Genomic DNA, 15,991 nt, shown 5'->3' on the forward strand with positions numbered 1-15,991 from the left:
TTTCATTGTATATGTTCTTTCATGTTTGCATGGATGTTTGCTTAATGCTAGATGTTGAGTAGTTTGTTCCTACTGCACACAGAATGTTTTCCAACATTTCCATTCCATAGTATTTGGTTCAAAAGTACTGTTTGCTATTATTGTATAGAAAGCTAAGAATCAGACTGCTTTTAGAAATTTGTCCATGTTTGTATTTACTTAGTTAAGTCGTGATCGGTTTTAGCTTCACGTGTCAAAATTGCATTGTGTTTATGAGCTCTTTTATTTTGTTAATTTATAAGTTTTATTTTTTAAAGGTTGATGTTGTCTTGTTTTTCTCTGTTTGTAGCATTTTATCTGGTTGTGTTGTGAGAACCCATTTGGTTTATAGGTGGATCCCAGTAGATTGCAGATGGACCCACGCATCGCCCAGCAGTATATGTTGCACTTACACCAGCAGCGACAGCGATCGCCCCTTGCACCAACCCATCATCACCCACATCCTCATCTCCATCAACACCACACCCACCACCACCATCCGGTCATGACGCTGACTCTAGGAAAGGGTGGTACTCAGGGTGGGGTGGGGGTGGGAGCTGGGGGTGGTGGCACTACACACCCCACACAAGGACAGGTGGGGGCTCCCCTGGCAGGTGTGCAGCCTCGGGGGCTGCCACAGGTGCATATAACTGCCTGCGACCTATCTGAACCTCAGGTGGGTCTTGTATGGCTTGCAGATCCCTCCCTTATTTAATGTTTGTAACCATGGCTGCACATCCAGAGGCTGTCTGGCCTGTTGATACACTTTTTAGTAGGTGTATGGCTGTTGCAAGCATGCTTTTTTTTCTTTCTTGCTGTCTTTTCCATAGTACTATAAGCAAACACGTATAATACCATGACATCCATTAGGTGAAATATATACATCGTATATATGCAAGAATTGTTGGTGGGGGGGATAGATAACACATGATACCAGCATTATGCCATTACCTTTACTAAACTAGTATATATATATACACAGTTGTTTCACTTGCATTGTATTTGTTTTGCATGCTAGGTCTTTGTTCAGCAGAGCACCATTTGTGGGCTTTATTAGCATGGCCTGTGCAGCACACAACAGTGAACGCCATTGTGTAACTGTTCTTTTGTTTGTATTAAATGTTTGGCTGTTGTATATTAGAGCCTTTTGGTGTATACAGAACATGCATGGATGCATCTACACATGCTCACTGTGTACCTAGGACTGTTCTAAAGAATCATGGAATCTTTCTTTGCCAGTACATTTACTGACAGGTTAGATTGCAGGCTCATATTAACATGGATTTAAAACAAAATCTCATGAAGATGTAGTTTTGAGGCAGGTAATGACTAATTCTAGAAATCTTTTATTTCACAAGCTTCATATTTTGTAGTTTCAGCATGCCCTAGTTTAAAACAATTTAATTAACTTCATCCCTCAGTGATAGCATGGCTTGTACACCACATCATTCAGTAAGTGAAATTGCCTGTTGCAATAATACCTGTTGCAAGCAATGGTAAGCTGTACCAGGTTGTGAGGCAATATTATTCAGTAGTTAAAAGAATAACTCATAAACACTATATAAACCTTATGTTCAAAGTAGTGAGCAGAATCTTGGTAAGCCCTCTCCTCCATGCCTTTTTTAAAAAATAATACTTGACAAATTTATATAACATTTAAACAAAATTGTTGAAGTTGATTTAAGAAAAAGCACGGATTGGAAGAAAGGGGCACATCCGGGCAGTTTTAAGTATTGTATAGGCTGTTGCTTATTATACCATATGTAATATTGTCTCATATGCTATGAATTAAAATGTTAATTTTGATAACCATAGATCTCAAAGCAAGTGTTAGAGCATTAAAAATTGGAGTTTTACAAAGTTGCCACTTCCTGGACTATTTCACAATAAAATTGTTTTGACATTGATTATCAAGAGACAACATAAGCAGTCGAGTATTCTTGTTATATAAAAACAAAATATGGGATGTGCATTTGTAATGAAACTGAACATAAAGTGATAAATACATGTGCACCAAAGGGGAAAGCACGTACTGAATGACCATTATTATTTGAGCAGTCTGATGATGTGATGCCTGTAATCTGTCTGCAGCCATCAATGACCCAGTATCGCAACAGTGTGTCTGATGCAGGCTGTCAGTCACCAACTTCCCCACACTCTGCTCCCTCTTACTCTCCAGCCCAGTCTCCAGGGCTTCCATCCTCCGCAATTAACAACTCTCCCTTTGCAGAGGCCTACTATCTTCAGCAGCATCAGCAGCAGACCAGTGCACTTCAACATCAGTTTGAGCAGTTCAACATGGTAATACATCAATCTCTACTTAAAACTCATTCAAGACATTTGGGCACTGCAAATATGAACATTAACCATTAATTTACATAACCTTAAAAGTTTTGTTTGTTTTTTTGGTTTTTGCAGTTTCAGTACTGACAATAATAATAAATGCAAAATTTATAAAACACACAGTCACACTCCTAAGGAGCATGATTTTAGTGCTTAAAGGCCGAAGTCATCCCTCCTGAGTGAAGTGAGTGGTATTGCCCATTCGAGGGAAGGTAGTACACGCGGTGCGGAGTGCTAGCGGCCAGTCGTCTTCAATTACACCACCGGGTACTCCTACCTTCCCTCGCACGGGCGAAACCATTTCAAAACATGCCCACTTCGACTTCGGCCTTTAAGAACAAGAATGAAACATGGATGCCATACGAGGGACAAGAAAAAAAATAGCATATGAACTATAAAAGAATAAACAACAGTTCTAACGAAGAATAAAATCAAATACAGAAAACACAAAGAAGAACCAAATAACAAGAACAAGAGCTGAGAGTAGCATGATATTGCAAAAGGAAGGGTGTGAAAAAAGACTAGCATTATAGGAAAGGGTGTTAAAAGTAATGTTTACCGAAGAGGTGTGTTTTCAATGCACATGTAAATGATTCACTATAAATGTAACACGGTGTTTTACAAAAAAAATTCAAAAAAAACCTAAGCCGATTTGCAAAATCTTTTCCCATAGAAATGTAGATCTGTCTTTTAAGTAACTATTTCAAACAGAATTTTGAGTCTACTACTCAAAATTGAAAAAGTTTTGTGCTTTTTAAAATGCTTGTTTTGGCACCATTTTGGATTGTTTCCATGGCAACTGATAGCGTTACAAGTGCAGTAAAACCATTTTTCGAAACTTCATTCAAGGGCTAAATAGCTGATACCAAAAAAAAATCCGCGCTATCCTGTGAAACAAAAAATTTTTTCGATCGGTACCTCGCCTTAAGTATGCAAAGCTGTTAACTTTTCCATTCGTGTCAATATTTACTTTGCTGTTGCCAGTGACCATGACTTTATTTTTGTCAGTTCTGACCTCCATTTCATGTGTGTTTAAACAGTCAGTCTTTTGGTAAGGTCTTGCAGTTCTTTGCCGGTTCTTGCAATCAAATGTTGATGTCTACAAAACATTGGTTGAAAATCAGCCTACCATGGAAATGGAAGTTTGATGGCCATAAAGGGTTTTTTTGCACAATCTCCAAAAAAAAAAATAAAAAGAGTTGAACAACACAGATATAGATGGTACCCTTGATGATGCTGATGCAGCTCTTTATTACTTTTAGCATGATTTGCTTGGGTGATTGATTAGACATATTAGTCAATAGTTCTGGCTCTGTTTTGCCAGGGTTTTTCTTTGTGGGAGATGGGGGTAGGACCAGTGACTGTCCATTCTTTGCCTTTCCAGACTTTTTGGCACAGAGCAGTGAGGATCTTTTGATTTCATCCTTACCCTGCTTGAGCAGCTCAGCTGGAATATTGTCAGTATGAGGTAACTTTCCTCGCTTCAGACTGTATGATTTATAGGTCTGCAGGCTTGATGGTTCTAGTCTGGTTGTTTTGAAGGATGTTAGGGTCTGTCTTCAGCTGGAAGTGTACAGATCCTCGCAATATTGCTGTCTTTGATGACCAAGGTCTTGTATTGACCTGTCTTTAGTAGTTGGTAGGCATTTTTACTGTCATCTTTTGCCATTCCTTCCTCCAGCATTGCCTGTCAGTCCTTGATGCCTTCATCCATTTTCAAGGGTACAGGTCACTTATTTGGGTTTTACTTTGGGTTTTTCTTTTCCTTTCTTTCTTCAAAGTTATCCTTTGGTTACAGAGACCTAGAGTGCCATTTGTGACCCAGGGTTGTTTATTCTTTCTTTGATGTCTTAAACAGTTTCTGGCTGTTGACTGCAACAGATCTTTGAAATTGATGTTTTACAGCAACATTGTATGTATCAAAGTCTGCCAGATTCAGTTTACAAATTAAACTGAAACTTTGGTCTTGCACAATGCTGCAGAGCTGACGCCCCCAAAGCAGTGCAAAGGGAGGTAACCAGAAAAATCCTTGCGCTTTATCTACAGTTACTTCCCTAGTCTTTTTTTTTTTAAATGGGGAAAAAATTGTAAGTACCCTTTGTCCACCTGTCTTGCAGAGTAATCTCTGTTCTTACATGTGTTTTTGCAATTGCAGTTGTGAGTTTACGAGTTAAACATTTCAGAGAAGTGCTTTTTTTTTTAATCACAGTCTCATGTTATCCTGTTACTTCTTTTCGACATCTGTGATTGTGTATGAAAATATTCTGTTGTTTATAAATAGCCTAAATATCAACTTCTTAGTTTATTTTTACAGGATAATTCACCCATCTCTGCCATTGAATCACAGTTGATGAACAATGGGCTGATGAGTCCCACACAGTCAATGGCTCCTCCCCCAGCCATCAATTTCTCCCAAGTGGTCATGCATGGTCTGGGGAGCAGCATTGACTTTCAGCAGCAGCAGTCCACTCAGCAGCAACAGCATCAACAATCGCAGCAGCAGCAACAGCCACCAAACTTTTTCCATACAGATTTGCAGTTGGCTGGGTTGGCACATTTGGCTGGGTTGGGACTAAGCTCAGCAAGCCACTCTCAACATATTTCGCCCTCATCCAACAACAAAATCCCAGATATTGTGCTGACAGGTGAGGCATATGGCCAAGATTTTCACTGATAGAAACCATTGACAGAGTAACTGTTTTTGAGAGAAGTCTTGTTTTATTTTTTTACTTCCTAAACTTGCAGCAGTAGCTTTTTCAAAAAAATCAAACCATGTAAGAAACAGCTGTGCCTAAGTTGAAGACTTCATATCAGGACCAACAATAGATAGAAACAGCATTTCTCTTCTTTTGGTATAATTTTTTTCAAGTAGCGCCTGTTTTGATGAATAATCTAAGCCAATGATTTAATACCTTGAATGGTAGTAATTTTAATTATAAAAGTAATCAAGCTTATTAAAAAAAATTATCATAGCTGAAACTGTGTAACTTCTGTTTCTTAGATGTTATTTGCTTTTGTTTTTTGGATGGGGGTTTTTTGTGCTTTTTGCTGTTTTTCTTCCAGCTGATGGAACCTTCATTCTAAGTACTTAAGGAAGTAGCTTAAGTAACTTAAGGAACTATATTTTGAATAAAACTGGTGATGAGAGGGCACATGGCATAAAAAACCTTTACATTGCAGTTTTCTTAAAACAGCTATACTTACTAAGTAAGAGTAACTTGCAGTTATGTCGTTTATTACCTGTTTCTATTTTGCATAGTTTACATTGTTATCTTAAAAATAAATAAGATTTCTGCCATCATCTGTGTTTTTGAATTTGAGAATAATAGGAAAATGTAGCTTAAGTTATCTGCGGTTTAATAAAATGGTGTAATTTTTTTTTTTATTATTCCAGAAGTTTTCTAGGTCTTTCAAAACAACAATTTGTTACAGGTGCTGATGACCCATTTGGACGAACACCTCTTGATTTTGCTAAAGATTTGGGCAATGCAATCACAGGTATGCCTGATGGTTTTGATGCAGACTTTCTCTCAAATGATGAAGCCTTTAAAGCAGATCTGGGTCCACTGGATTTTGATGGACTGCAAATGCTAACAGACCCAAATATGGTAACAGACCCTGCTACAGAAGACACCTTCAAGTTAGACCGCTTGTAAAGGGTGTTTCTCTTTTTTTTTCCTCTCTCTCTCTACAAGCAGTGATGATCATGCCAGTTTTGTGACATTACATCTACATGACTGCCAGAGATGCTGGCAGTAGGGTGTGCAAGGGCTCCTCAAGCAGGCTTCTTGTGCCTATCCAGTGACAGGACCTAACTTAGCGGATGGCATTTGAAATGGGCTGTGTGCTGCTTCTGTGCCTACCACTTGGTGCTGTGCAAAGTTTTGATGGTGTGCCAAGATGTTTCTCAAACCTTTTGATCCCCACCCTTCCTCCAGTTGGATACAAGCGCCCGGCCTACATTCTGGAATACATACAAGTGGATAACTACCATTCAGGATCCCTTTGACACTGACTGTGATCTCCCAATTAAGGAACCAAATGAACATTGACTTGCCTGCAATTCAAACTTGTGCTTGCAAGATATTACAGTCAGAAAAGCTGGAGCTGTTAAGGTGAGCTACCCCAGCCTCCTAACATGAACCAAGTTAAAAGTAAACAAAACTTTGAGTGCAAAACAAGCAGTCGGTCAGACATATACTTCAGGTCAAAGTTTTTGCTACTACTGAAGTTTGGATTTAAAATAAATGCCAAATTCGGATTTCCCCTGTAGATGTGTGGTAAACCTGAGAGAAAGGTGCTTCACAAGCCTTGATGGTTTCCTGCCTGGAGCAGTGCTAGGCATCAGGGAGGAAAGTTGAGATCTGGTGTGGAGTTTTCATTGACAAGATGCTAGTAGCAATCCTAACTTCAGCCATTCCAAAGTAGTTTATGTTTGTGTATGTGTTCAGACAGCCAACCAGTATTCATTTTGTGTGTGGGTTATATTGAGGCACTCACACTGAGTATAATTCAGTGAACATTGGGGCTGTATATGACAAGTGGATCACCTTGGAGGAGGGTCAGCCTGCAAGTACAAATAAAGGCAGACAAAAGACCCATGGAAGAGCACAAACATTGTTTTAGTGAAGGCAGCTATCATTATGTAGCTGGTAAACCCATCTGCCCAGTTAGTTCCTTGCAGTTTCAACAAGCCTCTTGCTGTTCCACTGAAGTAGAGCTTCCTCCCACCCTCCCACCCCCATGAGGTAGATGGAAGTGGTGGTGTTCTGCTGCAGTATAAGACACCATGTATCTTGGATTCAGATGGGTAAACATGTCGAGGGGAACACTTTGTCTCATTCTTTAGGATGACCTTACTTTGCAAGATGGCATCTGTTATCTTTATCTGTAAGTCCTATTTTCAGCCTTTATTGTGCAATTCTCTTTCTACCCACTGTATGAAAACTTTAAAATTTATTTACACTGGTGCATCTGCTCTCATTGTCCGTCTTTTATATTTATGCCTTGAAAACAAGGAATAGCTGAACAGTTTGTAGTCATAACAAAGATGATTGCCAAAAAGAATTTGTAAAGTTATATCTATGATGAAAGATTAAAAACAAAGCATATAGGTGAATATAGTCACAGGCAGCAAAGGCAATAAAAATAACAATCACTACAGTTTGATTCTGCTTTCTGGGGTCACTGGAGACTAGCATTTCTAAAGTCAATAGAGATTATGTCCAGAAGACTAGCTTTTCTTCATGACATACTTGGCTGTGACCTAAAGACTAAGTGGAGGAAAGTAGCTGTCAAAGATTTCAGTAAATGCATAACATAGTACAGTAGTCAAATGGTAACAGTTTGACCACCTTATATACCTTTCCTTGCTTTGTTCATTAAATGTCCATGCACACTTCTGCTCATTTCAGTTTAATAGAGCTTGGCATTCTCTCCTCAGCTGCTTAAAGCTATCAAACCATTGAATCAGTTGTAAGGCAGTTCATGACATTTACTTTGGTCTCTTACATTCACTGCTGCTCGTCATAGCATTTTATCTGCAACTCTTAATGGCTTCCATGTCTACAGCACTTTACACCTCTTTCTTTTCTGTTCTAACCAGCTTTGCAGCCAAAACTCTTGTGGTCTCAGTAGCTGGTCCTTACATGTGCAGACCTCAGGGTGCCCATCTTGATTCTAATCAGTAACTGCTCCCTGAGGCTAAAGCTACAGTTATGTTATGCAGGTAAAGATCCAGACCTGCTGCTTCAGCACAAAGAAGTTAATTTTAACAGGCAGACTGCTCAGCAACTGTCAGGCTTCACTTCCCATTGCTGATTAAAAAAAAAGTCCTAAGACTTGCAAAAAGACATTAAAAAATATTCATTGTATCAGCTTTTTCTTATGCACGTGCATAGGAATTCTCTCTTCTCTCCAGTTTTGTCAACTGTTTGCAGCAACAGGCTTGTCAGTGCAGCTTAAATATTTTAATTCTGAAGCTCATTTTATCAGCTGTAATATTAATGTATTTCATCTTTAGTTCCAGAGTGAGCGTGGAAGAAGGGGATTTAACAACTCAATTTGTGTAAATTCCATTCTGTTTCCTTACCTGGTTGTCCTCTTTAGAAAATATATTTTATATTTCTTTCTATGGAGCAAGTTTCATGTTCGTTGATTGCAGACTAATTTTAAAGTCTGTTCAGTTTTCCAAAAGTTGGAATAATACAAAAGTTAAAAAATAGGTTTATCCATATTTCAAGCACATAGATCACATTTGCAACAGTGGTGGTGTCTGCTGTCAGACTGCCTCTAACGTTCACTCATAGATTCCATTCTTCATAAGCCATTATGAAGTCAGCCATTATCAGTGCAAGTCCAGCAAATAGCATTTTAAAGTGTAATTTGGCTACTTCACACCACTTTGGTCCTAAGGGGTTTATATGCATTTCATCATTTTTTTCAAGGGGAAATTTTTAGTGTTAGACCATTTTGCACTGATGAATCTGTAAAGAACTATTTTTGCCTATTCAGAGATTTTTATAGCATTTCAATTGCAGTGAAATAATCTGCATATATAATGAAACGCACAGTTTCAAAATATTTCTGAATTTATCTTTGGAAGGATATACCATTTAAGAAAATAATTATCTGTTTTGTATACATTGTTTTTAATTGTTTTTCAGTTTCTTAAGAACTTTATTCCATGCTGTTTTCTCCATTTATTTGTGAGCATGTGCATATTCACCAGTGTTAACAAGTGATAATGATTGTATGAATGGATAAGTGTGCTAAGCATTTTGTCACACAGTTATGTCTTAATTGTGAATCTGGCAAGTGTTAAATTTTCTTGTACACTGTCTCCCATCTGGAGTGAGTTTATCTCAGCTCCAGGTGTCTATGGGGTGTTCTCTCACTCCTTTGTGTTAATCATCACTTAAACCAGGTGTGCATTTGTGTTGTGGTAACACAACTTGCTAAATTGGTCTGTGTTGTTACTGATACCCGGCACATCTATATGTGGATACAAATCAGACCCATGTCGTTCGCATCAGACCCAATATTTTTTATGAATGTGTGCTTATGTGCTCTTCTCCCTCGCGTACACATCCATAAAACAACACTGCCACATTTGTATTGTTCTCAAGTATATTTCAGGGAGCCATACTTGGGTGGGTTGTGTTGACTGATGTAAACCAGTTTTACTTTTAAAGCGCATTTTCATCTGTCAGCTTTTCAACCATTGCTGTTTATTCAAAATAAATTTGACTACCACAATGATCATTTAACTGGCACAGCACATCGACTGTCACATTCATACATGCAACAGCAAATAATAGACCGATTGGAGGCAAGACTTCTAAGTTGACTGGTAAGGATTATTCTTTCTACACGGTGTATGTACATTTATTTCATACATTATGATCTACTAGACTTGAGCTTTCTTTTGGACATACAATTCCAGTCAACACTGCATGGACATAAATGATAATTTGTTTAAGAAGAACACTTAGTTCTTGTTAAAACTTCAACTTGAGTTTGTGATGTTTGAGTTTGTAATAACATGCTTTACATGTGCAGGCATTATTTCAAGTAAAAGGTTAAAAACACTTTGTTGGGGTGGGGTTGGTGATGATAGGAGAGAAGGTCAGGTAATACAATAGGAAGAGAAAAAAAATTTCAAGCTCTTCGTGAAAACTTTTCCAGTGCTGTTGGTATAAAGTGCTTAAAATTTTTGGCAGTTCATTTAAATGTTGAACACTTTTCAAGAGAGTCTGCGGTTCCCCATGTCAAGAGCTACACATATTCAGATTCACTTTTGCACTTCCACACATTACAGATGGATCTGGTTATGAATAGAGCTTAAGAGAGATTAATGGACAAACAATTTCTTAGCCTGTGTACATTCATGGTTAAAACAGGATACATTGAATATGGATGAGTCCTGTGATAAGGGTACATTTTTTATTCAGTTAAGCAACAAAGCAGTAAAAAGCTTTCCCTTCATCACATGTGATTCTTTCTCCAAGACTCCCATAGTTCTGAAGCCAGGGTGTCCACAAGCTCTTGAGTGAGACAAGCTGTACACCCAAGCAGTTTAACGTGCTTACAGAGAGAAGCTCTGCTTAAAATGGGAAAATCATTGAAATTATACTGTAAGTTACAGCATGCAAATTTCCTGACAAAACACAAGCATGTGACCCACCACCACAAAACGTCACACAGAGCAGTTTCTTAGAAGAGGCCCAGAAAAGGTGATTAGGGTCAACCTTGTGCCATCAGACTTGCACACTTCAAACCTATATAACTCACTCAATTTTAGGACTAGGAGAACAACCTAAGTTAAAAAAAAAAAAAAAGATGAAAACCTGTACATTTTCAAAATGTACAGTTTGCAAAATTTAAAATTTCCAACTTAAGATCCGGTGGTGGGTCGTATATAACATCTGAGAACAATCAGTAAACCATATTTCAGTGCTGTATTGAGATGTTATTACCCTCAAGAAATTTGTGCCTACATTTTTTTTTTTTGGTCACTGGTTGATTTGATCATTTGCTGATTTGACCACACAAGTTGCTTTTACAACTAAGAGTCTACTCTACCACTAGCCTGAGTTGATTTGAATATATTCCTAAGTTGATTCAACCACTGAGAACAGAAGTCACTATTCAGTGTAGTGACACTTGTAATATGTAAGCAAACAAAGTTAAATATTTCAATACAAATTTTAGTCACATGATATATGTAGGTCAGCTCCCATTGTTATCTAATAAAAAAAAAAATGGACGATGTGGTTGCGGTCAAATGATTGTCTCCCCCTCTTTTTTTTTCTACAGATGTTTCCTGTGAATAAATGTCCACCTCTATGCTTAGCATGAGTTGATCAGAGATGGTTTCAGAGACCAAAAATGTTCAGATATATGCTGGTCAGAGTACAGTTGGTACAGTTCAAGATTTACATGGATAGATAGCAGAAATTTTACAGTCTACTTCAGCATGTCAGCAGTGGTTGCAACCAAAATTTTAAAAATGTTAATGCATTTAATATTAAAAGAGTCATGCATGCACTTGATTTTGTAAATTGTTTCGCCCAAGTTGTCATTGCCATGACGTAAAAAAGTTGGTGTTATGGAGGATACCTGGTTTTATGATGGATCTGGGGATTTTTGTATTGGTCAGTCTGGGTAAGAAAAAAATTATAATATAACCTATGTTGGTGGTAATATAATTTTCTTTCTCTCTCTCTCTCCAATTTCCAAAGCTGCAGTGTTTTGTTTAAGAACCATTAAGTGTAATTGTAGGATTTTGTGGCAACTTGTAGTTCATGGACTAGTGTAATTTTAAACACTCAGACGATCAGTGTATGTTCCACTTAACTTGTAATCTTAAGACTTAACACATATGGGGAAATTTACCATGAAATTAAAATGATTTGCATAACATAAACACTTTTATGGTAATTTCAAAATGTGCTGCCCATCATAAAAAGATGTACACATAGGCACATTTAGGCAAATGGAGCTAAAGTGGCTATGTGGCTGCTAATTATGCACAATCAGCTGAGCAATATTCTGTACCCTTTTCAACACAGTTATCAGTCTTGGTTATGAACAAAAATAGAGGGTCATTCCATTCTTCTTGGCCAACTTTTTTTTAGCACAGCAGTTTTTGGTAGCCTATGGTCATGGTGATGAAGAAAGTGTGCAACAACTTGTAGTTCATCAACTAGTGATCAGTTCTGCTGCCAGCAGTATATCTTACACAAAATCATGTAATAATGTGTCAGGCCGCAAGAGTTTCTCTTTCTCTGGGGTTAAGTGTGAATGTGTCAAAGATATAAGGATTGCATGTTCATTATGTCCTTTAACTGAGCTGGGCTTGGAAATTGGTGCTTGTGCTATGGCAAAATTTTTGTTTTAAAGTTAAGGATTAGTGAATACAGATTTAATATTTGGGAAAAGAAACATTTTTCTCCAGTCTTTTCCATGTAAAAATTAAAATCATTTGAAAAAAATTTATGTACATCATGTACAGGACTTTCTCTTCATGCTAAATGTCTTCCTGTCTCTGTGCTGAAAGTTTAGATTCCTTTGTGCACACTCAGTTACACTTGCTAAGCTGAAGGTTTGCCCCCATAGCAAAGTTAGGTCAGCATGGTACATAATGTGCATGGAATTCCACTTTCCAATGTGCACAATGTTAGAACCCGCTCTTCATTAGATTTTTTTTAAAGTGTTTTTAAAGCATATGACAAGTAATGGTGACCATAGTTCAGAGAAATTAATTTTAAAATGTTTATTTTTATCACATAATCATGAATTATATCATTTATTAGCTTCTTTAGATGAAGCAGATTTTTAACAGCATTAACATTAAACAATGTTTAAACTCTTAAACTAAGTCTGATATGGTGCATTTAGTGCGTGAATTAGAGTTAAGAAAAAATTGTCCAATTCTTTATTTAATGATGCCTAAAGATTTTAATTAACTTGTTTTGTCTAATACAAGCTTTTAAAAGCACTGGTAAGAAATTTTATTGTTAAATAGGCTTATTTTTCCTTGGCTGGTATGTGATTTACAAAAGTGGCCCTGTTTTAAAGTGCTGCTGTTTGTCAGAATGTGATACAACCTGTATATATGTTGCTACATTAAGATGCTTGGGCAGCCATTCTCGTTTTTTGTGTTGTATTGTTAGGGGGAAAAAAGTATAATAACACTGACAACATTTTAGAAGGTGTTCATAGAGAGGGACCACCCTCTATATTTAGATTAGGCAGAATATAATCATATTGTTGGCTGTGATCTTTTTGTCTCTCTTCATATACACCAAAAGGTTCCTCTGCCTACCCCTATCTCAACACTTCCAGCCCAACAGCTTTATCTCTGAACTAGCTCATTTTAATCCTATTACTGTATTGTTTCAAGGGAAGTTGTTTTGGATGATACCTGTGTATTTGAAGATGCAGATGAGCAATGTACATATTTAGTCTTGAATCAAGACAGCAGTATCTTGAGGCCAATATTAGTAGTCATCCTCTCTGTCTCTTTCTCTCTCACCCACACACACCACCAGAACCTGCCTTGCACAAAATACACCATGTCCTCTACAAAAGTGAGTGCGTTAAGATTAGACAATGTCACGTGATAGTTGGGGCAACTTCTCTCAAGCCTAAGGTGATGAAATAAAGCAGTTTACACAGCATATACATGTACAAAACAAACATCTTTTTCAAGTGCCTCTTATTCAGTTTCTGTATGTCTGGTGTTTTTTAATAATTGGAGTGCATTCATAAAGGATAAGTATTACAAAAAGTATGCAGTGAAATATTTGCCTGGATTTTTAAATGACAAATTGTTGAACTTTTACTGTCAATAATTGTTAATATATTCTTCAAAGAAGAACTATGTTTTTATGTTGGTGGATGGGGGAAATAGAATTTAAAAGAAAAAGTGTAGATGAATGTAGACAGCAATTTTTCGATGATAATGGGAAAGCATGTTGGCCTTAAACTTTGTGCCATCTCTTGGTCATCCAATTCCCTCTCATGATGAACTTTTATTCGTGGCTTTGAGAATTTTTTTTTCTGATAGTAAGACAGGTTAATGTTGCTGTAAGAGGTGATCAAAAATTGGCAAGTTTCTGAGAAATTATCCCACTTTATTCTTAGGCAGTAGCTTTTAGGAAAAAGTGGATAGGTGGGCATCAGTAGTTGTAGCAGGCATATCCTTTTTTAACTTGAGTTTGTTTATTTGTGCAAATATCCAGAAAAGTTTTTAGTGGCAATCTTAGTGTTCCCATTAACATATAGGAAAATCTTGTAGATAGAAAGTGCTTAAGAGGCATATGTGTGAGGAGAGAAGAAAATCAGTTCTACATTTTTTTTTTTTAAAGAATGCCAGTGGTGTTCTAACCCTGCTCATGTTTAAAGAGATATAAGGCACTTTGCCTTATCGGCACTGAAGAATGCTGTTTCTATAAGAACAAGTGTTTTTATTGTTTTTAAAGTTGTTGAATGTATTGTCAGTGTGCCAAAGCATGTTATAAAGAGCTTTACACAGCTGTATTTAATGTAAAGTTATGTCTATTTGTGGACAGCAGGAAATGTTGTCTTCATAGAGTTTTAATACAGTCTGAAACAAGTCTTTATAAGACTGTCTCATGAGATGTGTCTGCTTTTGACACTTGATCTGGCAGGAAAAGGTTGAGTGAAGGGCATGTTGTAATCCCACAGCTGATCATGGCTATTGTTTTTTAAATGTCAGTGGGCATACTAATAATTTACATTTTTAGGTTTAGTTTATCAGACATTGGTCTATAGGCATGTAAATCTCTCCATAGCAACAAGAAAATGTGACTCAGGTCTTGCAGCATGTTTGAGGTTTTTCTGGTTCTAAATTTTACAAGAGTCGAGATAGGCTGTTTAATAGAAATGATTGTGAGCTGCCTGCTGAGAACATTTCTGAACCTAGTTATTATGCATAATGTCCTGTAGTGCCGAAGATAATCGGATGGAGTTATTTCAACTCAAAAATACTGTTTTATTTGGAACTGTACTGAATTTGGAAAACTGTTGGTAAAGTGCCTGATATTAAAAGCTTTTGTAGTAGTAATTGTATGGTTTTCGAGAAATTGACTAATGAAAGTTAGGTATCATTTGTATAGCAGTAGATAATATGATAATGTTAATTGAACAGCATTAACACAATAGTGTACAGGACCCATCACAAGGCTGGAGACAACAAAAGGGGGAAATGTGTCGCTGTGTGAAAAATGTATTTAGTAAAAGACAGGACCTTGGTAGAATGATTCTAGTCTGTGGTAGAGGCTAGAGGTAGAATATGGTCTTGGTGAAATGGTAGAACTGTGGTGAATAAAGGCTAGATATAGAATATGAGCTTACTTGGGATACTAAGAAAAGCGTTAATAGTAGTACCTATACCCACAGAGGCCCAGACTGTAGACAGCTGCATGATGAAATTTCTTAATGAAGTCCATGAAGCTGCACCATTGGTTCCTTCTCTCACTGTATTGGCCGAAGAATACTGCAGCTGGAGCTCATACTTTTACCAGAGAAGAGGGTGTACAACATACCTGTTGATGTGGTACAACCAAATGCAGGTCAAGGTGTGGCATGCTGATGCATGAAAGTATTAGATCCTCGATGCTCATCTGCTTGTTATATGACAGTAACAGTTGCTGCATTTTCTGAATTTTTTTTTTTTTTTTGTTAATAAAGGTGGTCATTTCCCTTGCCCATGTTTATTGCATTTTGTGAGTTGGTATGCACACAAAATAGCCAGTTCCCATTTTCTTAAACTCCTCACTTTATCCCGTTCTTAAAAGCATCACAATTGACATAAGCCTTTGTGGTGTTTCAAAGAGTATTTTATGGATATTTTGAATTGATCTGAAACCCATTATTTTGTTAAGCTGAAGTTGCTTGTGCCACAAAATGTGTTGTTGACCAAAACTTTGTATAGCTATTGCTCATTGCATCTGGCCACCCTGATCTGGTTTTACTACCACCTTTTTCTGTAAAGGCACTTTTCATCATTCTTGCTGTTGTGGTCATTATTGCCATCTGCGTCTTGTCAAGTTTTATCATTTCGACTATTGCCATATTGAAGTAAAGTAACCTTGAAATGGTC

General features: G+C 37.3%; 1 protein-coding gene across 4 annotated transcripts in view; it reads left to right on the forward strand.

Annotated features, from left to right (window-relative positions):
- The window catches only part of LOC112554006 (CREB-regulated transcription coactivator 1-like), a 33,582-nt gene extending 17,591 nt beyond the window's left edge, over positions 1-15,991 (forward strand). For 2 of the 4 annotated variants that reach the window (XM_025221559.1, XM_025221560.1), the window contains 4 exons: positions 371-694; positions 2,110-2,319; positions 4,676-5,006; positions 5,794-15,991. In XM_025221559.1, coding sequence (XP_025077344.1) covers positions 371-694; positions 2,110-2,319; positions 4,676-5,006; positions 5,794-6,017 — 1,089 coding nt within the window. In that variant the 3' untranslated portion in view covers positions 6,018-15,991. The remainder of the gene's footprint in view (positions 1-370; positions 695-2,109; positions 2,320-4,675; positions 5,007-5,793) is intronic. The other 2 variants (XM_025221561.1, XM_025221562.1) reach the window with 2 other exon arrangements.

Source organism: Pomacea canaliculata, linkage group LG13, assembly GCF_003073045.1.
Source record: "Pomacea canaliculata isolate SZHN2017 linkage group LG13, ASM307304v1, whole genome shotgun sequence".
NCBI lineage: Eukaryota > Metazoa > Mollusca > Gastropoda > Architaenioglossa > Ampullariidae > Pomacea > Pomacea canaliculata.